The sequence below is a fragment of the Moschus berezovskii genome, chromosome 15, assembly GCF_049115385.1.
Source record: "Moschus berezovskii isolate FMDL1 chromosome 15, NW_MosBer_1.0, whole genome shotgun sequence".
Classification (NCBI taxonomy): Eukaryota; Metazoa; Chordata; class Mammalia; order Artiodactyla; family Moschidae; genus Moschus; species Moschus berezovskii.
Genome location: NC_142474.1, coordinates 17733347 through 17746694, shown reverse-complemented (window position 1 = coordinate 17746694; position 13348 = coordinate 17733347). Strand labels below are relative to the sequence as shown.

The 13348-nt window shown below is 52.2% G+C and overlaps 1 protein-coding gene across 1 annotated transcript in view; it reads right to left on the bottom strand.

Moving 5' to 3' along the window:
- The window catches only part of MTCL2 (microtubule crosslinking factor 2), a 77221-nt gene that overhangs the window by 47831 nt on the left and 16042 nt on the right, over positions 1-13348 (bottom strand). The window contains exon 2 of the mRNA XM_055436914.2: positions 6722-6946. Within this exon, the coding sequence (XP_055292889.2) occupies positions 6722-6946 (225 nt within the window). The remainder of the gene's footprint in view (positions 1-6721; positions 6947-13348) is intronic.

The window sequence follows — 13348 nt, the reverse complement described above, 5'->3', positions numbered from 1 at the left end:
TCCCTATTCTGCCTCTGTCTCCTTCACTACAAAATGGGTGCAATAATAATAGCTCAACCTCACGGGCCGACAGGAGGCCTGAATCAGCTGTTGCACCAAAGGCTTGGCCCAGGGCCTGCACAGTGAGCGCTGGGTGAGTGGTGGCGGCTGCTGGGAGAGGCTGAGTCCAGAGAGGGCATGGCTTGCTGGGGGTCACAGTGTGACACAGACCCCAAGGCCTGTTTCCAATTGTCTGGGATATAGAACATGCCCCAAATGACAGAGGCTGGGCAGCTGTCCAGTCATCCCTCTGGGAAGAGCTGACAGAGCCACAAACCCCAGGTCACCAGCTCCAGGACTCTGCTGCAACAATGCTCCGTTTCTTTGAGGTGACCCCCCGTCCTATCCCCTGATGGTAGGGGTGAAAGGGTAGGAAAAGGGGTCTCTGGGGATGAGGAAGGCCTTTTTCTTTTTTTGGCTGTTGCAGGTCTTAGCTGCAGCATGCAGGATTTAGTTCCCTGACCAGGGATCGAAACCAGGGCCCCTGCACTAGGAGCGTAGAGTCTTAGCCACTGGACCACCAGGGAAGTCCCAAGGAAGGCCTTTCTGAGCTTGTAAACCATAACCAGCCTCCATCCCTAAGAGGACTAAGCACTAGCATTTGTTGAATACCTACGATGTGCCAGATTCACCCGTCTTCACCCCAAATCTGCCCTCATTTTGCTGCCAAGGAAGTAAGAGGCTCAGAGTGCAAATGACCTGCTCAGGGTCAAACAGAGATAGTGTGGGCCGAGCTGGGGGGACCTCATGGGCTTTGGCTGAAGGGCCATGTGGCCAGGACTCCACAAGGGGTACAAGGACTTTTGCCAGCAAGAAGGATAAGTGAGGCAGACAGCCCAGCACCTCGGGCCTATCAGTCTCGGAAATGACCGTGGCACCTCCTCCCTGCCGGAAGGGAAGCAGGCCCTCCCTGGCTCTGCCTTCTGCCTGGGCCCAGGCCCAGCTCAGCACAGACCCCTTGGCAGTGCGCAAGGCAGGCCAGGAAAAACAACAGCCAGAGAGGAAATTCAGCACTCCCTCTCTCTCCTCCCTCCGATGCCCGCTGCCTCTCCCCACCCTTGAAGATCTCCAGGGGCAGCCAGAAGCCGGCCCACCAGGCTCCTTCCACAGTCTCTCTAGGTCCCCAAAACCTCCCCCCTCCACAAAGTGAGGTGAGTGATTCCTTACTAGCAGAACAAAGACACTGCAGGTGGCAAAACTGGATTCAAGCCTAATTTCAGCCCTCACTGGGTATGTGATCCAGGACAGTTTTTTTAACCATCTGAAGTCTCGGTTTGCTCATCGGTAAAAGGGGGTCACAGAGCCTTGTCACAAAGGCTGCTGTGGGGAATAAACAACACAGTGCTTGGGCTGATGGCTGAAACATAGCAGGGACTCAAAAGTATAATGATTTTGGGGAACTTTTGGGTGGTACAGTGGTTCAGATTCCAAGCTTCCAATGCAGCAGGCACAGATTCGATCCCTGGTCAGGGATCCCACATGCCACATGATGTGACCAAAAAAAAAAAAAAAAAGAATATGGATTTTGTAAAGCATTGTTCAGATACCGCTTCACCTCTGTGCACTGATTTTATCCAACTTGGTCCAACATCTCATAGCCTCACTCTTGAGTTTAGTGTCCATGTTTCTGCTAGAAGTATTCAGCCTAGGCTTGTGGCTCTGGTCCCAAGTTTTAGGCTGTGAGGTCACCCAGTCCTGATGAATACTTCATTCATTCACTCACTCACTCACTCGTCCATCTGCTTAGCCCCCAGGGGCCAGGAGTGGCGGAGCACAGAGGCCCAGAATCCAGGCCATGTCTGGGCTCCTTCATATCTCTCTGTCCCGGCAGCAGTGCAGAGTCTGGCATATACTGCTGCTGCTGCTAAGTCACTTCAGTCGTGTCCGACTCTGTGCGACCCCATGGATGGCAGCCCACTAGGCTCCGCCATCCCTGGGATTCTCCAGGCAAGAACACTGGAGTGGGTTGCCATTTCCTTCTCCAAAGTTTGAAAGTGAAGAGTGAAAGTGAAGTTGCTCAGTCTTGTCCGACTAGTAGCGACCCCATGGACTGTAGCCCACCAGGCTCCTCTGTCCATGGGATTTTCTAGGCAAGAGTACTGGAGTGGCTTGCCATTGCCTTCTCCATGGCATATACTAAGTGCCCAATAAATGCCTGTTGGATGAACAAACAGATCCGAGACTCCAACAAGCAAAATAGGGGGTAGGCAATGAAGGAGGGAATGATTGACACACGGGGAGCTGCACCTGGCCAAACCCGGCTGGGGATGCGCCCCAACCACCCACACCCCCAGATGTCCAGAGGGGGCTGTGTCCCTGCCTGGGGTGGAGGGACCAGCTGCTGGGGGGGACCCGGGGCTCCTCTCCACCTGGGGCTCAGTCCATTCCCACCACGGCCTCAACCTGGTGACCAGGTGGCCCACTCCCCACCAAGAAGGCACGATCAGTGTGGATTCCTGGATCTTCTGGGGTCCATGAGTGACTCTGTGGATTTCATCCCTTCCATGAGTTTCCAGCTGCCTTCTGTTCCCTTCCCCAGAAATCCCCTTCTCCATCTGCTCTCTATCCCCAGGGGTGCCTTGTAAAGAAGGCCTAGTGCCAGGTAGCTTACAGAATTCCAATGTGGACAAATCTCAGATTCCCACAGAGCCCGGTGCCCCTGATGAAGGCCCACAGCAGCAAAGAGCACATGTCTAGGGGAAAGGAGCCTTGCTGCCTGGGCCTGTCCCTTCCCCTCTCTGAGTCTCAGTGGTCCTTGGCCCCCTGGCTCCCACAGGTAAGCTGGTAGAACCAGGTCACTCCCTGAGCACGCACCATGTGCCTTTCAACCCTCAGGAAGTACTTTATCAGCCCCATTCTGGGGCTCAGAAAGAAAAGGTCACTTGTCCAAGGTCACACACTGCTGCTGCTATGTCACTTCAGTCGTGTCCGACTCTGTGTGATCCCATGGACAGCAGCCCACCAGGCTCCGCCGTCCCTGGGATTCTCCAGCCAAGAACACTGGAGTGGGTTGCCATTTCCTTCTCCAATGCATCAAAGTGAAAAGTGAAAGTGAAGTCACTCAGTCGTGTTCGACTCTTCATGATCCCATGGACTAAAGCCCACCAGACTCCTCTGTCCATGAGAGTTTCCAGGCAAGAGTACTGGAGTGGGGTGCCACTGCCTTCTCCAACAAGGTCACACACTAGGAAGCTACAGAACCAGGTCTGAAATCAGGTGGGTCAGCTCTGGAGTCTTGCTCTCAGTCTGAGCCTGCTGATGGCCTGAAACTTGAAAACACATTGTGTTAATATCGGTAATAAAAGTATTAATAATAAGCACAGGGACTTCCCTGGTGGTTCAGTGGTTGAGAATCTGCCTTCCAATGCAAGGGATGCAGGTTCTCTCCCTGGTCAGGGAATTAAGATCCCACCCACTAAGGCACAACTTTAGAGCCTACGCACAGCAAGGAAGATCCCATATGCTGTCACTAAGACCCAACACAGCCAAAAACTAAATATATATATATATATGTTTTTAAAAAGCACAAGGTGTGCTCACAGCATCAGGGGCTCAAACGGCCCCACCTTCCTGTCTCATGTGATCCCCTCACAACCCTCCCAACTATCCCCATGTTGGGGAGACTGAGAAGCAGGAGGCGAAGCAGCTGCAGCTTCCGGAAACCAGGGCAAACCCCCAAAGCACAAACACATGCTCTCAGCCATGATGTCACTGTTTACAGCGCTGGGGCCCGGCTCCTGCCAAATGCAACTGGCAGCCTCCAGGCCACAGCCAGCTCGCTCATTGGCCCCTCAGCTCCTAAGCCTAAGGCTTTAAGGCATCTCTGTCACACTGAACCCTCAGGGCAGGGGCTGGGAGCCCTCAATGAGGAACACCCCATGTCCAGGCAGCACCTGGACTCAGTGTGGCTAAATGCTCCCAAGAACCCAGGGAGGGTGGGAATGTCACCCCCATTGTACAGATGAGAAAACTGAGGTGCAAAAAGAGAAAGTAACCTGTTCAAATCACCTAGGAAGTAAACCCAAAGCCAGAACTTTTTCTCCAGCAACAACTGCTTCTAAGAAATGTTTTACTGGTGTGTCCTGGGGCCCCTACAAGGGTCTCTTCAGGTGGAAATTTTCATCCCAGATTCCTGGAACCTGATACCCTCCCACAGGGTCCCAGCCCCTGAGGCTGGGGCCTGGGAATCTGCATGGTAAACAAACCTCCAGGCTACACTTATCCATCCAGGGAGGCTAAGATTCCACCTGCTTCCTTGCCCTGGCCCAGCCACTCATCCCACTTTTAAGTTTTTCTCCTGAACAATAACAGTAACACCCCAACCAACAGTTACTTTTTTTTCTGGGGGAGCGTCCCAAGTTGGCCCCTGCGCTCAGCATGCTCTTTACTTGCACTATTTCATTTTATCCTCATAAAAGTCTCTCCAGGTAGAGACTTGCTGCACCCCCATTTTCCACACAGGGAAACCGAGGCTCAGGCTGCAAAGCAGCTCTCCCAAAGCCACAGGGCAAGCAAGTGGCAGAGCAGGTCTCTGCCCCCACCTTTGCCCTCCTCATGATGGACAACGTTCCAGCCGAGTCTGTGGGTCCTGCCAACTGTGAGAACCAGCAAAGAGTGAGAGAGCCTGGGGGGGCAAGGGGGGAGGGAGGACCAAGGCCTGAGGTTTCCTTCACAGCACCCGCACCAATAATCCACCTGCTTGCTAAAACCACTGGAGCTGCGAAAGCCCTGAAGATTCAGCTGCTCTAAGCCCGCCATTTAAGAGAAGAGGAAACTGAGACCCCAAGAAGTGGCCCCATGCCAGTCTGCTCTTGCTGGCTGAGAAATCAGAGAGTCCCTTCCAGACAGCAACCAGTCCTCTCCCCACTTAGACCCATCAAGCCCTCCCAGGCAATACCAGGGAAGTCAGCATTCTGAGAACCTCCGAGATACACCCCAGAACGTCCCCAGCACATGGGACTCAGGGAGGAGCCAGAGCTGTCCAGTTCAGGCCGGCATGGATGAGCTCAGCGCCCCAGCTGCAGGCTCAGGGAGCGGAGGGAGGGAAAGGGCAAGCCGATTGCTGATTGGCTGGTTCAAATCCCAACAGAAGGGGCCCGCTCCCCTCCGCCCAGACTCCAGGGGCCTCCCCGCTCACACTCTGCACACACACCAGCTGCTCCCGGCTCCTCCCATGGAGGCACCAGCCACCCAGCCAGTCTGCTCCCAGCTCTAGTCTTCCTCCACGCCTTCCTCATCTAAGGCTGACTTTTCTGGGTCTCTGCCTGAAAGCCCCAACTACCTGGCCCCAAACCCAGATTCCTCTAAGCCTCTAGGGCTCTCCTTCACCCGCCACCCTCTCAATCCGGTGCTGGGAATTTGAATATTATCTGTAACCATTTATCCCAGAAGCTGCCTTCTCAGAGAGCAAGGAGCACTTCGTTTCTTGATTTTTTTAAAAAGTATTTGTATTTAGTTATTTGGCAGCTGTCGGTCTCAGCTGTGGCACGTGGGATCTTCGATCTTTGTTGCAGTCTGCCAGATGTTCAGTTGTGGCATGCAGGACTGAATCCAGGCCCCCAGCATTGGGAGTGCCACTGGGCCATCAGGGAGGTCCCTGGTGTACTTTGGACTTGGAGATATAGCCTTTCTGAGCTCTGTTTCATCAGCAGCAGACCTGATGCACCTGGCACATGCAAGCCAATGGGAGACGCAAAGTCCAGGGTGGGGTTGGTGTTCACTCTTCGCCCCCTTACAGGGGCCCTCTTCCTCCATCTTGTGCCTCAAGCCACAGCTCAGAGGTGCCCCTGCAGGAAGACCCCATAGGCCCCCAGGCTGCGCGAGATGCCCTCACCCCCAGCTCCTACATCCCTGGATGACACTGGGCTGAGTGCTGAGAGCTGGGTGTCGGGCCAGGTCCCCCAGATTTCTCAGACCCCAGACCTGGGCTCACACAGACAGGTAAGGCAGACTCCTCCCCCTGCCAGACTCCAGGCTGTCCTTCTGCTCTCTGAGGCCGAGGACAGCGAGGTCAAGCAGTCAGCATGGGAGGCTGATGAGTCTGCGCTCTGCCAGCTACACAGTGGGTCCTGTGACCTTGGAGAGGTATTTCCTTTCCCTGAGCCTCACTCTCTTCATACAGAAAAATGGGAATAATAATAGTAGCTAACATTTTTCAGTGTTTACAGTGACCTCTTACCTACCTGATCTCATCTCATCTCATAAAGCCCTGTGAGGCATGGGCTGCTATTATACCCATTTTACAGATGAGGAAACTGAAACATAGGTGACTTGCTCAAAACCATAAAATTAGGGCATATTGAGGCCAAGATAGAAACCAGCCTTATCCAACTCCAGACCTTCACTACTCTCCATCATCACAAGAAAGAAAACTTCCACGGAACTGTGCAGAGACAACACGGAGCCCAGCACCAGGCGTGTGGCTGCGACTCACACAACATGTGCTGTAGGATTCATATTGTGACACCACTTTGGGACACCCCTGGTGGATGATGGCCTATCGGTTCATCAGGGATCCCCATTTACAGATGAGGATGCTGACGTGCAAAGAGATGATGGGACTTGCCCAAGGGACACACAAGGAGTGAGCTGACCAGGACCCACTCAGGCTCATGACCCTCCCCGCCACCCCACCCAGCAGTGGGGGCACCTCTGAGGACTGGGGAGGGGGGCCCAGGCTTACCTTGACGTCCTGCTCCAGGCCGCGGATGAGCTCGCCGTCCACCTGGCCGGTCTGGGCAGCGCGGAGGCTGCGGCGCTCAGCTTTGCGCAGCCGGTACTGCAGGATGCGGCAGGTCTTGCTGGCCTGGTCCAGCTGCTGCCGCAGCTCCTGCAACTGATACACATCCTCCTCCATATAGACATCCCGCATCTCCAGCATCTCTGCCCGCAGCTCCTCGATCTCGTCCTGCAGAGGGGAGGAGAGGTCAGGTGGCTGGGCCCTGTGGCAGTGGCCAGAGTGCTTGAGCACAGGCCACATCAGACACTGTCCTGCACAATGCAAGCCCCCCAAGTGCCCACATCCTAATTCCCAGAATCTGAATATGTCACCTTACGTGGCAAAGGCACTGTACAGATATAATTAAATTAAGGATCTTGAGATTGGGAGATTATCATGGATTTTCTGGGTGGACCCAATGTAATCACAAGCATCCATATAAGAGGGAGGTAAGGGACTTCCCTGGGGGTCCAGTGGCTAAGACTGAATGCTCGCAATGCAGGGGGACCAGGTTCGATCCCTGGTCAAGTAGTTAGATCCCACATGCCTCAACTAAGAGTTCGCGTGCCGCAACTAAAAAAAGGACCCTGCATGCTGCAATGAAGACTGAAGAACCTGCGTGCCTCAACTAAAACTGGGAGCAGCCAAATAAATACATAAAAATTAAAAGAAAACAAAGAGGGAGGCAGAGCGACCAGAGCAGGAGAAGGTGATGTGGCAGAGGTTGGGGTGATGCACGCTGCAGGTGGAGAAGGGCCAAGGGCAGGGGAGGCAGGCAGCCTCTAGAAGCAGGAAAAGGGAATGAGCTCGCCAGAACCTGTACAGGGACGGAGTCCTGCCAACACCTTGGTTTTTCAGATTTATGATCTTCAGAACTGGAAAATGATAATCTGGGATTGCTGCAAACCACTAAAGTTCTGGTAATTTCTTATAGCAGCAACAGGAAACTAACACACTGGGGAAGCAGAAAGGGGCTCATTCAACAAGCATTTATGGGCACCAACTGCATACCAGGCCCTGTGCAAGCAGGGAGTGGGGAAGGAGCATGGCAACCAGGATGAACACGGCCCTTTCTGTATCGTCTGTGTGGAGCCCCAAGTCTCACTGGCCAGACACACTGTAAATGGACAGATTAAAAAACCCCCCAGATACTGTTAAGAGTCATGAAGATAAAAAACCAAACACAAAACACATGGGTAATATGATAGAGTAATGGGGGAACGTGCTATGTTAGAGGACATGGCTGGCGAGGTCACCCCTAAAGGGACATTTGAGCTGAGGCAGAAGGAAGGCCCATGCGACAGAGGGGTGGGGGGAGTGTGTGCAAAGGCCCTGAGGCAGGAAAGAGCTCAGTGTATCAGGATACAGCAAAGTGGCCAGGGAAGCTACAGGGGTAAGGTGAGGCTGGGGAAACTGACAACGGTCAGCCATCCAGGGCTTTGAAGGGCTGAGTAGGAAATCTGAGTTTGGGACTTCCTTGGTGGTCCAGTGGTTAAGAATCTGCTGGCCAATGCAGGGGACAGAGGTGTGATCCCTGGTCTGGGAAGATTCCACATGTCGTGGGGCAACTAAGCCCATGGGTCACAACTACTGAAGACCCTGTTCTGCAGAGCCCATGCGCCGCAACAGGAGAAGCCAGCACGAGAAGCCCATGCGCTGCAGCTAGAGTGGAAGGTCTGCGCGTAACCACGAAGACCCAGGAGAACCAAAAGAGTAAAAAATGAAAGAATCTGAGCTTGGGTTTTAAGTGGAGGGGGTTGGGTTGAGGGGGGTGACCTCACTTCCTCAAGGCAGCTCCTGACCACCTCTGTCATCAGTTCCCAGATGTCCTTCACTTCCCCTTTGTCAACATGAACACATCAGTAATTCTTCATTTAATAGTCTATCTCCCAGAGACACTGTGAGTGCCAGGGGCAGGGTCGGGGGCCTTCCCCATGTCTATCTCACTCCCTGCCGTATCCCCCATACCCAGCATAGGGCCCAACATCCTGAGCGCATAGTGGCATGTCTGGTTAGGCAAACAACCGTAAGGAGACACACTAACCCGCAGCAATCATTAGACAAAGTGTAGCAGGGAGCAGTGGGGAGACCCGGGAGAAGAAACCAATGATCACTACGTCTAATAGCAGATGTGAAAGCTGAATCACAAATAAAAGCATATACCTTTCGTGTGACTGAACGCATTAAATACGAATGTACACTAAAAAGAGAAACTGAACTACTATATATAAAATAGATAACTAATCCATGGAGAAGGAGGAAGTGGGCCAGTCAATGATCACACCAGTTAAAGAAATGAGGAAGCGAGGGTTCCACACACATCTCAGCTGGCAAGATTAAGGAAGCATAAAGGAAACGGCACTCAGGAAGTATGGGCCAGTTGGCTAAATCCAAGCTAAACCAGCCTCCAGATGGGCCTCACCATACCATTTACAGAACGCGTTGATGAGGAGGATGTGGGGGTCTGAGTGGACCCCAAGCTCAGGAAGAGCCAAAGCGAAGTGCAGGGCATGCACAACTAATGGTGCTGGGCTACGTTAAAAGATGTATGACATTCAGGGATTTCCCTGGTTATCCAGTGGGTTAAGAATCCTCCTAGGAATGCAGACGATGTGGGTTCAACCCCTGGTCAGGGAAGTAGGATCCCTGAGGAGCAACGAAGCCCATGTACCACAACTATTGAGTCTGCACACTTTGGAGCCCGTGTGCTACAACGAGAGTCCATGCACTGCAACGAAACATCCCACATGACTCGACGAACATCCCATGTGCCGAAACGAAGACGCCATTCAGCCAAAGAAATAAATATTAAAGATAAATGAAATTTTTTAAAAAAGATGTGTGATGTTTAGATCATAAGAGGCCTGACACCCCTCATCACAGGACCACATCCAGTGCACTGAAGTCAGTTTTGCAGGACCACTTAAAAAATAACCTTTTAAATAACTGATTTTTCTATTGATGAATAGAAATAGTTTGGAAAATATAGAGGATACAAACCACTCAAAATTCTTCCATCTGGTCCTGAATCCCAGTGCTTCTCAAAGTGTGGTCCCTGGACCAGGAGTGTTGGCTACATAGGGGAACTCTGAAATTCTTACACCCTCACCAAGACCTACTGAATCAGAAACCCTGAAATGGGGGCCCCAGAGTAACTCTAAGGCAGGGTGTTTCCTTACAGTCTCTTTCCCTAAATGGCAAGAGTCCCGTGTCTCGGCACACAAGCTCCCCCAGCCCAGAGACTGGCACAGAGCAGGGGCTCAGTAAGCATCTGTTGAAGAAGTGAATGGATGAATGATCTTCCTCACACAAGCAGCTGCCTCTCCAGGCCCGCCCTTCACAGCGGTCCATTTCTGAAAATGCAGGATGGTGCATTCATGCCAGCTCCATCTCTCCATGGCAGCCAAGGGGGGCCCAGGGCCCTTGGGGGTTTGTCCCAGCTGCAGGCAGAATGCAGTCAGCCCCTCCTGGCACGGTCCACAGGAGAGGGTGAGTCCACAAAGGCTGGCTTGTGGGCCGCATGGCTGGGTCTGCTGGGATGTGGGCAGCAGAAGCTGGTGAAGGCGGGACATAGGCCGGGGTTAAGCTCTCGGGGTCTGAGGGGGTGCTGGGAAAGAGGCTTCTGGGACACGAGGAGAGGGCAAAGAGCAGAACTCTGCTTTCCTCCGAGGTTCTTAGACCTCACTGAGCCTCTCCACCTCCCGGGACTCCTGCATCCAGGGGCTGTCTGATCCAATGGAGGGAGCTGGTAAGGAATTGCCAGGGGGGTGGGGGGGTGGAGAGCTCAGCCTTCCCTTCAAAGACAACTCAGTGACCCGGTTGAGCCCCTCACACCAAAAGCACGGAAGTGGGGAGAGAAGGGCCAAGCTCCACTGGACTCTGCCAGCCCTGTGGCTACTCAGTAAGGTTGTCAGAGACCAACCCCCACCCCGTATTGGTGGGGAAACCCAAACCTCATCCCCCACGGCAGACAGAAAATGGCCACACAGCCCAAAGGTGCCCACCTCAGAGCCTGGGGGCCCCTGATTCTCAATCCCCTGTCAGAAAGGCCAGACTAAAGAAGCTGAGGAAGGACTTCCCTGCAAGTCCAGTGGTTGAGACTCCTTGCTTCCCCTACAGGGGGCACGGCTTTAATCCCTGGTCAGGGAACTAAGATCCCACATGCCGATCAACAGGGCCAAGAAACAAATAAGTAAAAAGTTAAAAAACGAAAAAAAAAAAAAAAAAGAAGCTGAGGAAATGTGCCCAGATTGGGCCCAGTCTGCCAGGCCTCCAAACTCATCCGCTCTGGCCACTCCTTAGAGGTATCATCTCCTCCCCTTGAAGCTTAACCTGATTGTTTAACCTGAGGACAAAGAGTAGAAGGAGGAGGTCTGGGGACTAGATCGGACACCCACGCTACAGCCTTGGTAGTCAGACTTTACATTTACAGAGAATGTTTATTTTGGAAATTCCCTGGTGGTCCAGTAGTTAGGACTCAGCACTTCCATTGCTGTGACCCAGGTTCAGTCCCTGGTCAGAGAACTAAGATTCCACAAAGTGTGCATTGCAGAAAAAAAAAAAAAAATTTGCTCTGATTACAGAGGTAATGGGCTTCCCTGGTAGCTCAGATGGTGAAGACTCTGCCTACAATGCAGGAGACCCGAGTTTGATCCCTGGGTGGGGAAGATCCCCAGAAGAAGGGAATGGCAACCCAACCCACTCCAGTATTCTTGCCTGGAGAATTCCACAGACAGTTCATGGGGTCACAAAGAGTCAGACACAACTGAGTGACTTAACCCTTTCACTTTCACTTTCATAGAGGTAACACCTGTTTACCGGGAAAACCTTGAAAAAAAGAAAAAGCAGGCAGCTTTCTGTCTCCTCCCTGATTCTTGCTGGTTTCTGTGTTAGGTTCAGGCTTCTTACTCTGGGATCCGGCCCTGCCTCTCCCCAGGTCTCCCCTTCACAGTGCTCACAGCCTTGCCTCTGCCCTAGAATCCTCAGCCCCCATGTCCAGACACGTCGTCAAATAAAAAACAGCTCACCGATTACTAGGCCCAGTCAAGCAAAGTACATGCACAACAGTCCTGTGAGGTAGGTAGGGAAAATGTTCCCACTTTGCAGATGAGGAAACTGAGGCTCAGAAGTTTCCCAGAGGGATTAAGAATCTCCCGTGCAATGCAGGGGACATAGGTTCAATCCCTAGTCATGGGACTAAGATCCATATGCTGTGTAACAACAAAGCCCACGAGCCCCAACTATGATCTGAGGCAGCCATATTAATTATTTTTTTATAAAAGAGGGAGAGCCTAGGCTGCTGCAGCACTGGCCTCAGACCCCCATGCCACCCAGGAGGATGGGCAGGGTCTGCTCCCCCACCCACACCCTGCCCACAAGTACATTTCAGTCTATCCCCACCACACTCCCTAATGACCCATGAGGTTAGCCTGCAGGAAGCAGCTTCTCAGGGGCAGGCCAGTTCCCCAAAACGGACTGATTCCCAGGAACCCTGGGGGAATTGGCCAGGAAGAGTCTCTCGGTCCACGCTGGGCCGGAGGGCCAAACATGAGCTCACACAACCGCTAATAATAGCGTGGCACTGCATGGCAGCATGGGGCGTCACAGTTTACAAAGACATTCCACGTGACTCATCTCGTGGGTCCTCACAGAAGCCCCACAGCCAGGCAACACAGGAATTACCATCTCTGTTCTAGGGGCAAATAACTGCAGAGGAGCACAGGGACGTGGGCTGTGCCAAGGTCACCCAGAGACACCTCCAAACAGGACTCAGGCTCTCTCATCTGCACCAGAATGCAGAGAGCACGTGAACATAAGGAGGGAAAAAAAAAAATCACGTCTTTATTTTTCACCAACACTAACTAAAAATTAACATTTCCTTCTATTCTGGACAAACCACAGTTGTATCAGCAGTACTTATGGCTTTGGCACAAAGAGAAACCACATAGATTTTCACAGCATATAACAGTTGTTGCAAAAATGCCAAAATATCCTTTACACTCATCAGTGCTTTGAAATTACAGTGTTAGGAGACCTATTTCCAGATCTCATGAGTTAATAAGCACACCTATTACTATGCCATCATTTAAATATGTACTTTGATAACTACATTTCCATATGCTTGCTTTCCTTTACATTTTGTTTTAAACATTTAGAAACACTATTCTGACAACTACTCTCAGCAGAGAGACTAAAGGGAGACACGGCACAAAATAAAACGAAATCTGTGTTACCTCTGGAGCCGCCTCATCTGTAGGGTCTGGGTAGCGACCCCAGACCCTCTCTCTCCACCATCAGGGCATAAAGCTGGAGAAGGAGAGCTCTGATTTCAAGCCACATTTAAAATATTCCAGAAAAGGGGATTCCCTGGCAGTCCGATGGTTAGGACTTGGGGCTTTCACTGTGGTGGGTGGGGGTTTGATACCTGGTCAGGGAACTAAGATCCTGCAAACTGTGTGGCATGGCCAAAAAAAATACAAAATGTTCCAGGAAAAAATACTTTCAGCAGGAAACCTACTGGAATGTAAGATGATTAATCTCTGCACAATGAGGACAGAAGGGAGGGGTTATATTTGGGGCTACTGGAACATT